General features: G+C 45.2%; 1 protein-coding gene across 9 annotated transcripts in view; it reads right to left on the bottom strand.

Annotated features, from left to right (window-relative positions):
* The window catches only part of KCNIP4 (potassium voltage-gated channel interacting protein 4), a 408,026-nt gene that overhangs the window by 178,773 nt on the left and 213,948 nt on the right, over positions 1-15,305 (bottom strand). Inside the window, exon 1 of one of the 9 annotated variants that reach the window (XM_081924616.1) lies at positions 11,024-11,105. The exons of 6 other annotated variants lie outside the window; for them this stretch is intronic. Coding sequence is in view for 1 of the 3 variants with exons in the window: in XM_081924623.1 (XP_081780749.1) it covers positions 10,643-10,742 (100 nt within the window). In the remaining 2 variants the exon portion in view is untranslated. Of the gene's footprint in view, positions 1-10,642; positions 10,897-10,919; positions 11,004-11,023; positions 11,106-15,305 lie in introns of those variants that run through there. 2 more of the 9 variants (XM_081924617.1, XM_081924623.1) reach the window with 2 other exon arrangements.

Below are 15,305 nucleotides of genomic sequence, written 5' to 3'. Positions count from 1 at the left end.
TATGCAATTTTTTGCTTGCAGTATTTTGGTGAACACTCTTTATTGTGAGATATCCATTAATAACACAAAATATTAAAAAACCCCCAACAAAAATAAAAAATGTATATGAAAATATTGTAAAGCAATTTCCAGTTTTCCTGTCATTCTGGCCTCGTTGTGCTGATCTCCAAGTTAACTGCTATTTCTTGTCTTAAACAAAGTTTGCTCTGGAATGGAACCATTTTATCTACTGGAAGCATTTTATCTACTTGTGCTCTGATTTCCTGGGGATAACAAACATGGAGCCATGCAACTCATTGGGACATCTTCTTCAGCCTATTGGTCAGGGATATCACTCTATTTTCCCACCCCTAAGGCCAGCCCTGGGAGCCTGCATGGTAGATGAGCAATAATATCCCCATATGGTAGGTAGGGGTTGAGGGTGAGATAATAAAAAGGTAAAGGTAAAGGGACCCCTGACCATTAGGTCCAGTCATGGCCAACTCTGGGGTTGTGGCGCTCATCTCGCTTTATTGGCCGAGGGAGCCGGCGTACAGCTTCCGGGTCATAATAATAATAATTTTATTATTTATACCCCGCCCATCTGGCTGAGTTTCCCCAGCCACATGCTGGTCTGGCGAACCAGAGCAGCGCACGGAAACGCCGTTTACTTTCCGGCCGGAGCGGTACCTATTTATCTACTTGTGCTTTCGAACTCCTAGGTTGGCAGGAGCAGGGACTGAGCAACGGGAGCTCACTCCATAGTGGGGATTTGAACCGCCGACCTTCTGATCTGCAAGTCCTAGGCTCAGTGGTTTAGCCCACAGCGCCACCCGCATCCCTTGGTGAGATAATAGTCTTGCCTCAAATGGGTTGTGTGGAATGAGATTTGAACTGGAACTTCCTGGCTCCCAGCAAATTTTCTTCTTAGCCACTACTTCTTCTCCAGCTACTGTAAACCTATTCAATTTCTCCAAATGCCTGCTTACCCACAGATAAGGGATCATTTAATGACCGCTTTACTAATCCAGTACTTAGTTTTATCTTCAGAGTATCACATTTAACAGGTTCAGATCAAAATCCTTGACTTTAAAGAGAAGGCAAAGGCAGATGAGGACAAGCCCTTCTTGTTAATCCCATCAGACTTTACTACAGGAGGTCAGAAACCTTACGAGAGTATTTGATTTCAATAGCGATGTTAAATTATGACCGTTTCCTAATAGGGTATGTTAATGAAACGTGGTAGAATTTGGGTCAAAATTATCTACAGCTGCAGAAGACAGCAACAAAACCGTTTCTTTAAAACTGCAGGTGTGTTTTTCTGTTGAACATGAATGGTTAGAGATACAGTCACTCAATAGGGGTGGGTGGATCACGCCTTGCAGGAACCTGGCTTTGACTACATTGTTTGGCACTGACCTCAGCCAGCCTCCTTATCCTGCACTATCCTAATGATGTGTCACCTGCAAAATGCAGGATACGAATCACATATACAGCTTACATTTAAAAAAATTAGAAATTTGAAATACTTTATTGTCACTTGTACAACTTGTGTGGGGACGCGGGTGGCGCTGTGGGTTAAACCACAGAGCCTAGGACTTGCCGATCAGAAGGTCGGCAGTTCGAATCCCTGCGACGGGGTGAGCTCCCGTTGCTCAGTCCCTGTTCCTGCCAACCTAGCAGTTCGAAAGCACATCAAAGTGCAAGTAGATAAATAGGTAATGCTCCGGAGGGAAATTAAACGGCATTTCTGTGCGCTGCTCTGGTTCGCCAGAAGTGGCTTAGTCATGCTGGCCACATGACCCAGAAGCTGTACGCCGGCTCCCTTGGCCAATAAAGCGAGATGAGCGCCGCAACCCCAGAGTTGGTCACGACTGGTCCTAATGGTCAGGGGTCCTTTTACCTTTACCTTACAACTTGTATACAGTGAGATTACACGAGCACCCCCCACTCAGCTCTCTTAGTCTTAATTCCCCTGGTTTACTGACCCACACCCACCAAGCCTGTTGTTATCTTTTCATTCAGCAGCTTAACAGCCCACAGATAGAAGCTGTTCTTTACCCTGTTGGTGCAATTAATCATGCTTCTATATCTTCTGCCTGAGGGCAGGAGATCAAGAAAGTGCTGGCCAGGGTGTGAATAATCCCTGAGAATTTCCCTCACTCTCTTGAAGCAATGTTCTTCTGCTATTTCATCCAGCGGATTCACGGGACAGCCCATAAAATCTTGTGCTGTATTCACCACCCTCTGTATGCACTTCCTACATTGGCCTTGAACATAAATGTGAATGGATTCACAGACCTCAGGCAGGGCAAGTGGGTGCATCATTCCCTTCCTCTGGAGAAGGACTGTAGCTCGGTAATACAGTGGTACCTCGGGTTACAGACGCTTCAGGTTACAGACTCCGCTAACCCAGAAGTAGTACCTCAGGTTAAGAACTTTGCTTCAGGATGGGAACAGAAATCGTGAGGTGGCGTTGTGGCGGTAGCGGAAGGCCCTATTAGCTAAAGTGGTACCTCAGGTTAAGAGCAGTTTCAGGTTAAGAACGGACCTCCAGAATGAATTACGGTAAATTCTTAACTTGAGGTACCACTGTACAGAATGCTGAAGCCCAAGTTCAATCCATAGCATTTTAATAGGTCTAAATTTTTAAATTAAGTTTTCTGTTTCACTCACACTTATTCTGTGTGCACAGTTCTCTCTGCTGATAGTGTGCCCTGGCTTTGATGCCCGGGTCGCTGACTTACGTTGGAGAACAGGCTGATGGATGGAGACGGCTCAGCTGGGGCTTGGCAGCTGGCCTTCCGGCCCTCTGCATGCCAACAGTTGCGCCCCTCCCAAGCCTCCTCGAGAGGAGAGTGATCCTCACAGATACTTGGGAGTGAAGTTGCACCCCTCCCAAGCCTCCGCGGGAGGAAGGAGAGTGATCCTTGCAGAGGCTTGGGAGGGAAGCTGTGCGCCTGCCACCCATATGGTTGGCGGGGCGCAGCTTCCAGCCTAAGCCTCTGCGGGGATCACTCTCCTCGCCAGGAGACTTGGGAGGGAAGCTGCACGCATGCCAGCCTTATGTTTGGTGGGGTGCAGCTTCCATCCTAAGCCTCTGCGGGGATTGCTCTCTTCCCGAGGAGGTTTGGGAGAGAAGCTGCCAGCCTTATGGTTGGGGGGTGCAGCTGGCGGGCATGCAGGAAAAGGGGAGGCTGCTGGCAAAGCCGCACAGCTCCCCCACTTGCTGGGGCACCCCTGAGAGGCTGGCGTCCTGGCATGACGCACCACTAAGCCCTATGGGAAAGACGGCTCTGCTTGCCAATGACACACTTACCTTGTTAATTGCACAGTGAAAGCCACAATGATGATCCACGAATCATTCAGCCTCTACTCATGACCAGTGCCTGCTTGCTGCCAGGGGAAAAACTTGTGAAAGAGTTGCTGGATGGCGAGTGAGCTGGGATTGGGCAAAAATCTGTGGCACAGTTTCTTAGGGCTATTGTGATTGGTGGAGAGAGGCGGGGAAGAGTGCAAACAGTTCATATGCTTATTATTATTATTAAATGTAAGGAATTCCTTCCACATGCCCTCTACTTTTTAACTGAAAAGAACTTCTAATTGCTTTCAATGACTATCAAGTTTAGAGGACTCTCCCACTGCTTATAGGTAGGGTTTTCAGTGAATCTTGCCTTATGAGTTGGGAAGTCGAACTTGGAAGTCGAACAGCGGAAATTGCTAAGGGAATTGCCACTATGATTAGCACAACAGCTCACCCTCCAATGATTTAGTTAGTGCTAGGGTTGTGTGATCCTTTCTTTTCACGTCATTATATATTAGCAGCTATATACTTGTGAGATATGGAAATGCTGGTCCCAAGACCCTGGGGTCCTGGGACCCTCAAAATAAAATTGGAGCAAAGTTGGTGAAGCAGCAAAAAAGTTTATGTAGTGATCACAAAAAACATAATTGCAAGGATGGGTGTCCAAACGAGGCACACCCAATTTCAGTAAAACACAAGCATATAACCCCTTCATCTGAGCGCAAATCCCACCCTTGCCTCCCATTGGTTGGGACGTGCAAGGTTCACAGCCTATCATAAGCACCTAATTAAAACACTAAATTCTCCTATCCTAATGCCATTTACCTTCGCCAGAGCGGTATCTATTTATCTACTTGAACGGCATGCTTTTGAACTGCTGGGTTGGCAGGAGCTGGGACCGAACAACGGGAGCTCACCGCATCGCGGGGATTTCAAACCACCGACCATTCGATTGGCAAGCCCAAGCGGCACAGTGGTTTAACCCACAGCACCCACGTCCCTGAAAGGTGTCAAAGTCAAATGCAGTGGCATAGCATGGGTTGTCAGGACCCGGGGCAAGGCAAGTAATTTGCACCCCCTAACCCGTGGATTTGCACCCCCTAACCCGTGGATTTGCGCCCCCTAACCCCCAGATGTTGCGCCCGGTGCGGCCGGCCCCCCTGCACCCCCCACGCTACGCCACTGGTCAAATGCAAAAGGATTCATATAGAAGCAGCGACCAAGGAACGCCTCTGTGCTTGGGGCCTGCTTATGGACTTTCCATGGTTGGCAACTGTGAGAAAAAGGATGTTAGACAAGAAGGGCCATTGGTCTGATCCTACAGACTCCTTTTATGTTCATGCATTTGATGAAGTTGGCTGTAGAGTATAAAGCCTCATGCAGGAGGTAGTTAGTCTTTAGGGTTTCACAGGACTCTGTTTTTTGTGCTCGCTGCAACACAGCCACCCTCCTCGACTTCAACCCATGGAGAAGGTGCCCTGTATGTTAATTCTCTAAAAGGACTACCTGTTTACTGCCAAGGTCTTTGTTATAATCCACAGCAGCAAACATTGCTTGGTGTACATGCCAAAGATGTTGCATAGGTGTCAGATACAAATTAGGTTTCAGGCTTCAAGGGAGGCAAGACTCTTAAGACAATTGAATCATCTAGGAAATACCATATATACTCGAGTGTAAGCTGACCCGAATATAAGCCGAGGCACCTAATTTTAGCACAAAAAACTGGGAAAACATATTGACTTGAGTATCAGCCAGTTCACCACACCACAAACCTGGTGGTGATGGCGGCAGCGGTGGAGGAAGAAGAAGCAGCCCGAAAGGGCTCCTTTCAGGCTGCTCGTCCCACCACCCGCCTCTTACAAGGGCAGGCATAGGAGCCCGATTGGGAGAGGCACAGCGCAGCGCAGCGTCTCTCCCAACCGTGGCTCCTGTGCCTGCCCTTGTAAGAGGCGGGTGGCGGGACCAGCGGCGAGAAAAGGCTCCTTTCTCACCTCTCGTCCCTCCACCACCGCCCACCTCATTCAAGTATAAACTGAGGGGGGATAAAAAATATGCTGAAAAAGTTGGCTTATACTCAAGTATATACGGTATATCCTTTGGGCTAAGTGAAACTTGACATGTAAAAAGTCATATTTAAAAAAGTATTCGAGGACAGAGGAGATTTCAAAGCAAATGTTAGATGGTGATCTGCCATGGATGCTTCAGTTGAGATTCCTGCATTGCAAGGGTTTGGACTAGATGACCCTTGGGATCCCTTCCAACTCTGCAATCCTATGCTATGATAGCAGTAATATAGGCGCAACAGGCTAATCTTTGCAAGCAGGCAGAGAGCCTTCTCGGTAGTGGCTCCTGCCCTACGGCATGCCCTCCCATCAAATGTCAAGGAAATCAACAACTATCTGATTTTTAGAAGACACCTGAAGGCAACCCTGTCTAGAGAAGTTTTTAATGTTTGATGTTTTATTGTGTTTTTAATATTCGGTTGGGAACTGCCCGGAGTGGCTGGGGTAACCCGGCCAGATGGGTGGGGTATAAATAATGAATTATTATTATTATTATTAATTATATGCAAATCTATTGATCAAATAAAGATATGCAAGATAAAGGGGCGTTAGCCCTCAAAGTTCCGTGAATGTTCCAACAAACTAGACATATAACATTAAATTCCAGGGTTTTTGTTTGGGGGGGGGTGAACTTTACCAAAAACGCCACGATTAAAAAGCAAAGCAAACAAACAAAAATCCCCCATTTAAACACAGCAGATTTAAATCCTAGCTGAAGCTGCCCATCCCTCCTGCAGGCATCAAGAAAAAGGAATGCAGATTAGTAATCCTTAGAAAAGCAGAATGAGATACAAAACCAGTGCAATTGTTACAATCTGTGCTTTCATCAAGTGTGGATGATCCTTGGAGATTACAGCATGAGGCAAGTGTACTGCGAAGCTTCCAGTGGATTCCTGCTTAGATCACACACTGCAGTTTAGGGACTGTGGACCTGGGAAGAGAGTGCCAGTGCCAGGCACATGCTGCGGAAATCTGTCATTTGTTAAGAAGTGGTAATAGACTGATGCCAAATACCGTATGTTACTACTAGCAAAACAGCTCACACATAAGCCAATCATAAGCAATAGCATGCCAAGTATTCAGGGTGGGGGGGATGACTATTTATATATTGTAAACTGTCCTTGCCAACAAAGGTCCGTATAGTTAAAGCTATGGTTTTCCCAGTAGTGATGTATGGAATGAGAGCTGGACCATAAAGAAGACTGATCGCTGAAGAATTGATGCTTTTGAATTATGGTGCTGGAGGAGACTCTTGAGAGTCCCATGGACTGCAAGAAGATCAAACCTATCCATTCTAAAGGAAATCAGCCCTGAGTGCTCACTGGAAGGACAGATCCTGAAGCTGAGGCTCCAATACTTTGGCCACCTCATGAGAAGAGAAGACTCCCTGGAAAAGACCCTGATGTTGGGAAAGATGGAGGGCACAAGGAGAAGGGGACGACTGAGGACGAGATGGTTGGGCAGTGTTCTCGAAGCTACCAGCATGAGTTTGACCAAACTGCGGGAGGCAGTGGAAGACAGAAGTGCCTGGTGTGCTCTGGTGCATGGGGTCACGAAGAGTCGGACACAACTAAATGACTAAACAACAACAACAAACTGAATGAGTACCCCAGGTATTCAGAGATATTTTTGAACATTAAGGAGCTTTAGAATTTTTATATCAAATTATCTGAATCCCATACTAATAATAATATTAGTAATTTATTAATTTTTTCACAACAGAAAAATAACTGCAGACCTTCCGATAGGCAAGCCCAAGGCTCAGTGGTTTAGACTACAGTGCCACCTGCATCCCTATAAGCCAGTAAGGTAAAGATAAAGGGACCTCTGACCATTAGGTCCAGTCGTGCCCGGCTCTGGGGTTGCGGCGCTCATCTTGCTTTATTGGCTGAGGGAGCTGGCGTACAGCTTCCAGGTCATGTGGCCAGCATGACTAAGCCACTTCTGGAGAACCAGAACAATACAACGGAAATGCCGTTTACCTTCCCACTGGAGTGGTACCTATTTATCTACTTGCACTTTGACGTGCTTTCAAATGCTAGGTTGGTAGGAGCAGGGACCGAGCAATGGGAGCTCACTCCATCATGGGGATTTGAACCACCGACCTTCTGATCAGCAAGTCCTAGGCTTTATGGTTTAACCCACAGCGCCACCCGCATCAAGGCAGTACTTAACTCTAAATCCTTCTTCACATTATCTTTCATATTTTTCACCAACATTTATTTTTACTCTTATTTAATCTAAAGCCTGGTACTATTCTCCAATAGATTCCCATGGTTCTTCAACAGATAACATCACGTTGTCCCTTTCCCTTCCCCACTTTCCCTCATATTGCACCCCAAAGCAAAACATTAACATATAACTGCTTTTATTCAGCGACTAACATCAATAAATCCCCTACAGAAAACCTTATTGAATTTCCTAGCAAGCATTGTTTGCACTACTTTTGAAATATCTGCAAAACCAGGCTTCCTGTGATGGCCAATTCTACTATTCTGTAGGCCTGCTACCGAGATAGACTAATTCACACACCTTTCCAGTTTGTACTTTGTGCCAAGATAGTGTTACCATCAAGGAACTAGCGAAACATTGGTCAAACAATAGTCAAGTACAGATAGGTAGCCGTGTTGGTCTGCCATAGTCAAAACAAAAAAAATTCCTTCCAGTAGCACCTTAAAGACCAACTAAGTTAGTTCTTGGTATGAGCTTTCGTGTGCATGCACACTTCTTCAGATACAACCTGTGTATCTGAAGAAGCTGTGTATCTGAAGAAGTGTGCATGCACACGAAAGCTCATACCAAGAACTAACTTAGTTGGTCTTTAAGGTGCTACTGGAAGGAATAGTCAAGTATTTCACATAGTGATTTATCAGAACAATAACAGAGATGTGTGTTTATGTTAAACGACAATCACTATTATCCTTTTCAAGACTCTTCCAAAAGCTGCAGGCCACCACTTCCGATGCCAGGGAGCCTTTTCCACACAGCAAAGCTCAGTAATTGTCCTGACTTTGGCTCACCTCTGCCAATGGGATGGTGGCTTGGGAACATCTGTTGGAACTTTGGGTTCCAGTCCTGAAACTCATGGCCAGTATGAGAGTGTAGATCATGGAAATGGAGAATGGTTGGTGTGCCTCCTCCATGAGGGTAGTATCATGAGAAAGGGCCTTTTCTGCAGTGGCTCCCTGTTTATGGAACACTCTGCCCAAGGAGATTTGTCTGGTACCCTTAGGTTATGGTTACCAGATTTTTTTCAAGGAATCCGGGGACACTTTTTTAAAAATAAAAAAATCATGCTTTATTATTTTAGGAAAGGGTTGCCCAGAGTTCTTGCCCTTTTTTAGAGGGGGGAACCCCAAAGTTGTAGGGCGTGCACCTTGACACAAGGCAGGCGGAGAAGCCCATCTACAAACATGCAAATGCCCCCCAAAAAGAGGTTGCAGGGAGAGAGAGATTGAGTAAAGGCAGACGCTGGTCTTGGAAAAACACGCATTAAAACACACATACTCTCTCAAGCAGTGGACTATCCTTCCACTGGGAAAAAAAATCAAAAGGAGTAAAAAATTTGTACATTTTAGTGAAAACATTAATTATTCTTTACTTTATATAAATTTAATTAATTATGTTACTAAATTCATTGCACATTGCACCAACATTACATTCAAACTTTCCACCTCTTCTGAATTTTTCAAGAATGCGCTTGCAAAACACCCCTTCTGAAACTTTACCTTAACTGAAAGTCTTAAAGCGAAAGTGCTGTTAAAAGAAAAATCAAAACATACCCAGAAATACTAGAAACCTGTGCTGCCAAGCCAACAACCTTTGGGATCATACATGCTTCTTCTTCCAAGTGAACTAAGTGTGCTTTCTCAGTCTGTTGCTTAAAAACCTTGCAATTCACTGTCAAACAGCCAGCTTTTGCCTTGGTTTAAACCTAAGCAAATCATACAGAAACAGAGTAGCCTATCCCATAATGTAAGGACAGTTACAAATTTGAGTCTCTACCAATATGCTGAACTTTTAAACACTGCCTTTCTGAAAGATAAATGAGTCTGTCATAGTAATCATGCCACTGAAATGAAATCACCAGGTCCTATTAATATATCTGCAAATGTATACAGTTATTTATACCGAAGAGAATACCTTCTTTCTAATGGATACATAAGCCTCCCCAAATAATCTTCTTTATATAAATGTGCTGGGTACCACAATTGTGGAAGGCACTGTAGTCTCTGGAGCTGATTATATGTGGGTTTCCTAAACACACAGCACCAAAAACAAAAAGTCTGCCATGAACTTTCTTCTCATGTAAAAAAGACTACATTTCTTTAAAGGGTTATATAAACAGAATTACTTTAAGCTGTGCCAGAGCAGCAAACTTACATCTTGCTGGTTTTGTTTTTACCGGTTAGACTGTAAAACCTTAATCTACTCACAGAATAAGTTTCTGGTGTCAAGTGCACATATAGCCTATAATGCAAGATTACGGAATATGTTGAAAACACACCAGGGCATTTCAGCTTGGTGCCTTGAAAAACTAGAGAAAACAATACCCTTGTGTTACTTTCCATGTAGAGAAGCAGTTTCCAGACTACACTAAATATGCAGATGATGTGCTGAACAAAACAAAAAGATCAACTGTTTTATCGACAACAGGAAAAAACTATACAGAAACTAAAAATCCACACAATTCATTTTATCTGTCATATGTGCTATATCCAGAATATACTGAGTTGGATGAGACTACAATAAATAAAGCACTTGACAAATAAAATGTGAAGCAGCACAACTCTCCTCGGCCAAAGACAAATTAACTTTTCTCAAACAAAGTTTAAATGTTTTGACTGTTTACCGTACAGCATATTTCGAGCAAAGCAATTACGATTATATAGTTGCCACAACCCTCACTGTCATCCAACTTTTGAGCTGCCAGAGCACATTTTGGAGGTGATTGTTTGAAAATCTTTTCCTTTCTTTGCCAGCCTGTTCATACAAATTCAACGAAGCATGCCTAATACCGTTATCAGAAACATTAGCCAAAGTTTTCTCTCCCCCCCCCCCAATTCTCCTAAAGCGCTTGGGAATATCTGCAGTCACTGTCACAGTTCAGCTGCAAAAACCCAGTGACGGGGAGGGGGGGAGCTTCCAGTTGTAGTATCTACCCTGAAATACTCCTGCGGTGTGTGCTGCCCTGAAAGTAGCATCTTAAAACGTCTCATTAACAGGTGCCCTTCATAACACTCCTCAAGAACCGCCACTTAGAGAAACAGAAAACAATGAGAAGCCACTCTCTTACCTTCTATGCCCGAGTCAATCAGCCCAAACTGTTCCAACACCTTAACAAAGAGCACAATCATGACCAAGACGGCTATCATTTCAAGCCCTTCGAGGTTCATGGCGAGCTAGGTCATGGTCTGGCTCAGCCACAGAGGGAAGAACTCGTCTGCCTGGCTCTCTTTGTAAAGCCATTAAACTACATTAAGAAATCTACAGCAAGGGAAAGGGGGGGAAAGAGAGAGGGAGACCGGGTGACTGACTGACAGAGAGTGTGAATGTGTTCGGTCTACACTAACCGAGGCCAGAAGTGGCAGTCGGATAAAGTCCAGCCTGTCAGGATTATCCATTTGCTCATTATCACTCTGACACACCAACAACAGCCATGCATGCAGGAAAGTACCAATTGCCCTGAGGCCGGAGTGGTCATCCAGCAAACGTCCCTGGCAGAATATGACGCGTCTTGAAGTGATAGCAGCACGCCTGGGAATATTCCCCCCCCCTCCTTCCTCTCTCTTATGCCAGCATCGCCGATACCGGAGCATTGTTTGGATATTCAGTTGCCTGGGTAACGGGTAACAGACGCTAACTAATATGTGGACTTGCATTGAACATCGAGGGACTGTGAAGCTTTGCGCCAAAGTTGCGAATGGTCAAGAAATTGATGATTAACTCTTACATTTTCCTTTTCTGGAAACAAATGCAAGCTTCTCTATAAACTGCAAATATCCTTGAAGAACCAACCTGGGCCATAGGTGGATTGTGGCAACCGTTTGCCATGACTGTGTATGCACCCAAATTGGGGAGAGCAGTTGAGGACAATCAGAAATCTGTCTTGAACAGTGGTACCTCTGGTTACATACTTAATTCGTTCCGGAGGTCCGTTTTTAACCTGAAACTGTTCTTAACCTCAAGATCACTTTAGCTAATGGGGCCTCCCGCTGCTGCCGCGCCACTGCTGCCGCACGACTTCTGTTCTCATCCTGAAGCAAAGTTCTTAACCTGAGGTACTATTTCTGGGTTAGCGGAGTCTGTAACCTGATGCGTATGTAACCTGAGGTACCACTGTAGTTGCTAAATTTCAGCAATACTGCATCCTACCAGTGCCCAAACCCAAAGATCTTATTAGTGGGGAAATCTGATTATTTTCTCTGTTTGCAGAACATGCGTGAATTCAGAATCCTGTGTAGAATATGGCTTTGCAAGAGTCTTTAGGATAGTGCCCACTGTATTGGTGATGAAGAACAAAATAATCTCTCCTCCTCATCATCCATGCCATGTTGTGACCTGAGGTACCACTGTAGTTCCCAACAAAACTGGAACTGGGGACACGACCCCCCCAAACCACTGTCTGATATCTTAAAGCCATACAGACCTTACATCTGCATTACAGAACTCAAAAGATACCATCCCAACATTGCTTTCTAGAAAGCATGACTATAATCTCTAGCCTTTACTTTTGAGTGATTTTTTTTTTAATGAAATGGGACACAGATGGCGCTGTGGGTTAAACCACAGAGCCTAGGACTTCTCGATCAGAAGGTCAGTGGTTCAAATCTCTGTGACAAGGTGAGCTCCCGTTGCTCAGTCCCTGCTCCTGCCAACCTAGCAGTTCGAAAGCACGTCAAAGTGCAAGTAGATAAATAGGTACCGCTCCAGCGGGAAGGTAAACGGTGTTTCCGTGCGCTGCTCTGGTTCGCCAGAAGCACCTTAGTCATGCTGGCCACATGACCCAGAAGCTGTACGCCGGCTCCCTTGGCCAATAAAGCGAGATGACTGCCGCAACCCCAGAGTTGGCCACGACTGGACCTAATGGTCAGGGGTCAGGTCCCTTTACCTTTACTGATAATAATAGTAATAATAATCAGCAAGCATTTTGCTTGTGAGCTATATTTCATTGCAGGGAATGTGCCGTCCTACCATAGGTTTTGGGAATCTGCAAATCTTGAATCAGGGAGCTTTACTTGGTATCCCCACCATGGTAGTCGCTTGCTAGAGGATAGGCTGGCTGGCCTGCTTCTAATGTATTTCAGTGCCACCACGATGGACGGGCAGGGGATTGTACCTGCAGTTACCAGCAGGGGCCAGGTGATACAAGAAACCAGTGACATTGGTTGGTCCTGTAAGCTTCTTAATTTGGATGGGCTCCTCTCAGACTGCCTACCTTGGTCTACCTTCACTGCAGCCCAGCTTGCCTCCAGACTGCCAAATCGGACAGAATCTCATGCAGAGAATTCTTAGCAACTACAGAACTATAATTGCCCAGGGTCCTTGAGGGAAAGTCGGGACACTTAAACTAGTTTAAAATCTATTCACTTAAGGGATAATACATTTTCAAGGAGATTTGTCTTATGCAGTGATGTGAATAGGGCCGGTGAGCAAATCGTAAACAGGCTGTCTGAGTCACCTTCAGGACAACAGATGCCGATGTTACACACAAAAGCTTTCAGGCCAACGTTCACATTTAGAGCTCAAAGCGATGCTTCCTTCTCTTCACTTACAGCAAAATCACAAAAGTAATCAATTGAAATGTTTCCAAGTGTTCATGGGAGGCTGAAGGGACTTAAGCACAACATTCCTGAAAAATTACAGCAATAGTATACCAACACTTTTGAAAGCGTTACTGCATATATCAAATGCATATTGTGCCTTAATGACCTAGATTAATCATTGCAGATACGCAAGCCTCGTTATAGCTACTAAAATTTCAATTTCGTTGCTTTGACCTTTCTGGGGAAATTAAAACAATAATCCAAGCCATGTGTACTTTGTGCATGATAAATGTTTAAAAATGAGTTAAGGTACCTCAGGTTCACAAATCTCCCTGTCATAAAAGAGTGAAGCCTGTCGGACAGATCTGAATCATGTGGGAGGGTTTCTCTTATGCCAGGGGTGGGAAAACTTTCAAGCCTGGTGGGCCTGGTGGCTGCCTTCAACACCCCTCCCAGGCCAAGTTTGCCAGCTGTGGGTAACATTTTTTCTCACTACATGATCCTGAACTTTGTCAAATCTTCAGAAGTTGTGCTCAGTCACACATTAATGTCACACATTAAAAACTTCCCTAAACAGGGCTGCCTTCAGATGTCTTCTAAATGTCTTCTAGATGAGTGGGGTATAAATAATTAAAGTCATTATTGTCATTATTATTATTATTATTATTATTATTATTATTATTATTATTATTATTATATAAGACATCCCTATTTTCATCAGAGAAATGTTGGAGGGTTTGCAGGTGTAGGGCAGGTAGGCATCGTGTGGCTGAAATGGCAGACCAAATGGGGAGACCTAGCAGGCCCATTTAGACCTGCGGGCTGCAGGGTCCCCATCCCAGGGCCGACCCCCCTGTGAGGTAAGATGAGGCCACTGTCTCGGGTGGCAGGATCCATAGGGGCAGCAGATCTGGCATGCAAGGAATGCATCACTTTCTGCTGCAGCAAGTGGTGGCTGTGGTATACTCCTTGGAGGTCAGATCTGCACCCTACCCCTGATTTCACATCTATAGTGGCTTCCTGGAAATATAAGGTGCTCCTTGTCTCCACCCACACCTAAGGAGCTGGCCTCTAGGGTCTCCTGTAAGGGGCTGCCCTCTAGGGTCTCCTGGGAACTGTACCCACTTGGCATGATTAAGAGCATGCTACAACCCTTCCCCCTTCCACAACAGCCTTTCATTCCCACATCAATTGTTGGATAAGGTTGATTTGATTCCCTCCTCCCTTGTTCCAACTCTTCCTTCCTGGTGGTGCCATTTGGTGGTTCACCTCAGGTACCAAAATGTCTTAGACCCACACCTGCTCAGAACTCCACTTTGCATTGGTCCTGGAAACTACCAGACAATGGGTACACCTGCAAACAAGACTGACGTGTTTTCAGCAACTCGCCCTCATCAAGAAATAAGCTACCACAGTTGACAAAGATGCGGCTTCTAAATTGTCTTTAACAGATAGCTTGACAAAGAGTGCATAAAATCCAAATGTATAAAGCTAATGAGCTGCCACTTTAGGGTCACAAAATTCTGCCTCACAGAGACATGTTGAGTCCCGTTGTTTAAATGTTTGACTTCAAAAAACACAAAGCAAAAACCTAACATAGTTTAAAGCTAACTTAATAAATGATAGCTCAAGCCAGAGCCAGTTTCAGCCCATGTAAAAGTGCTGCTTAATGAAAATTAAGAAGAAGGACTGAGTAGCAGATTCATACATCTTGTTGTTGTTGGCATGCTTGTCCTAGATGGGCTACCTTACCAGGTTGGCAAATCCCACCTGCCCCCACATCCCTTTACAGAACATGCAGAAACCGCCTTCATGGATGTAGGACCCACTACTGGTCCTGTCCACTCAATCTGCTGGATCTTGTCTTCATGTTTGGGGGAAGTCCCTAACTCACCGAGGGTTTGAGACCAATTGGCCACTCTCACCTGGTTTAGCCAGCCAGTCAAAGCCATTCCTGAGGTGTGGCTGCTGTCACATGCTGACAGGTTCTGGAAGCCACAGGGGAGAGCTGAGTGGAGGGTGAGGACCAAAGGTGGACAAGCTACATGAGAAGGAGCATGGCATGTCCCCCACCAGAGGTACCACCCCTCCCCTAACACTCCATACACCCCTCCCACTAAATAGTAGATAAACAACTTGTTGGAAACATACCCGGAAAGGCCTCCAACTTCCCAAGTCATGGGGGCTTCTCTC

This window comes from Podarcis melisellensis (assembly GCF_964234715.1).
Source record: "Podarcis melisellensis genome assembly, chromosome: 9".
Taxonomy (NCBI): domain Eukaryota; kingdom Metazoa; phylum Chordata; class Lepidosauria; order Squamata; family Lacertidae; genus Podarcis; species Podarcis melisellensis.
This window is presented reverse-complemented; position numbering and strand designations above follow the sequence as displayed.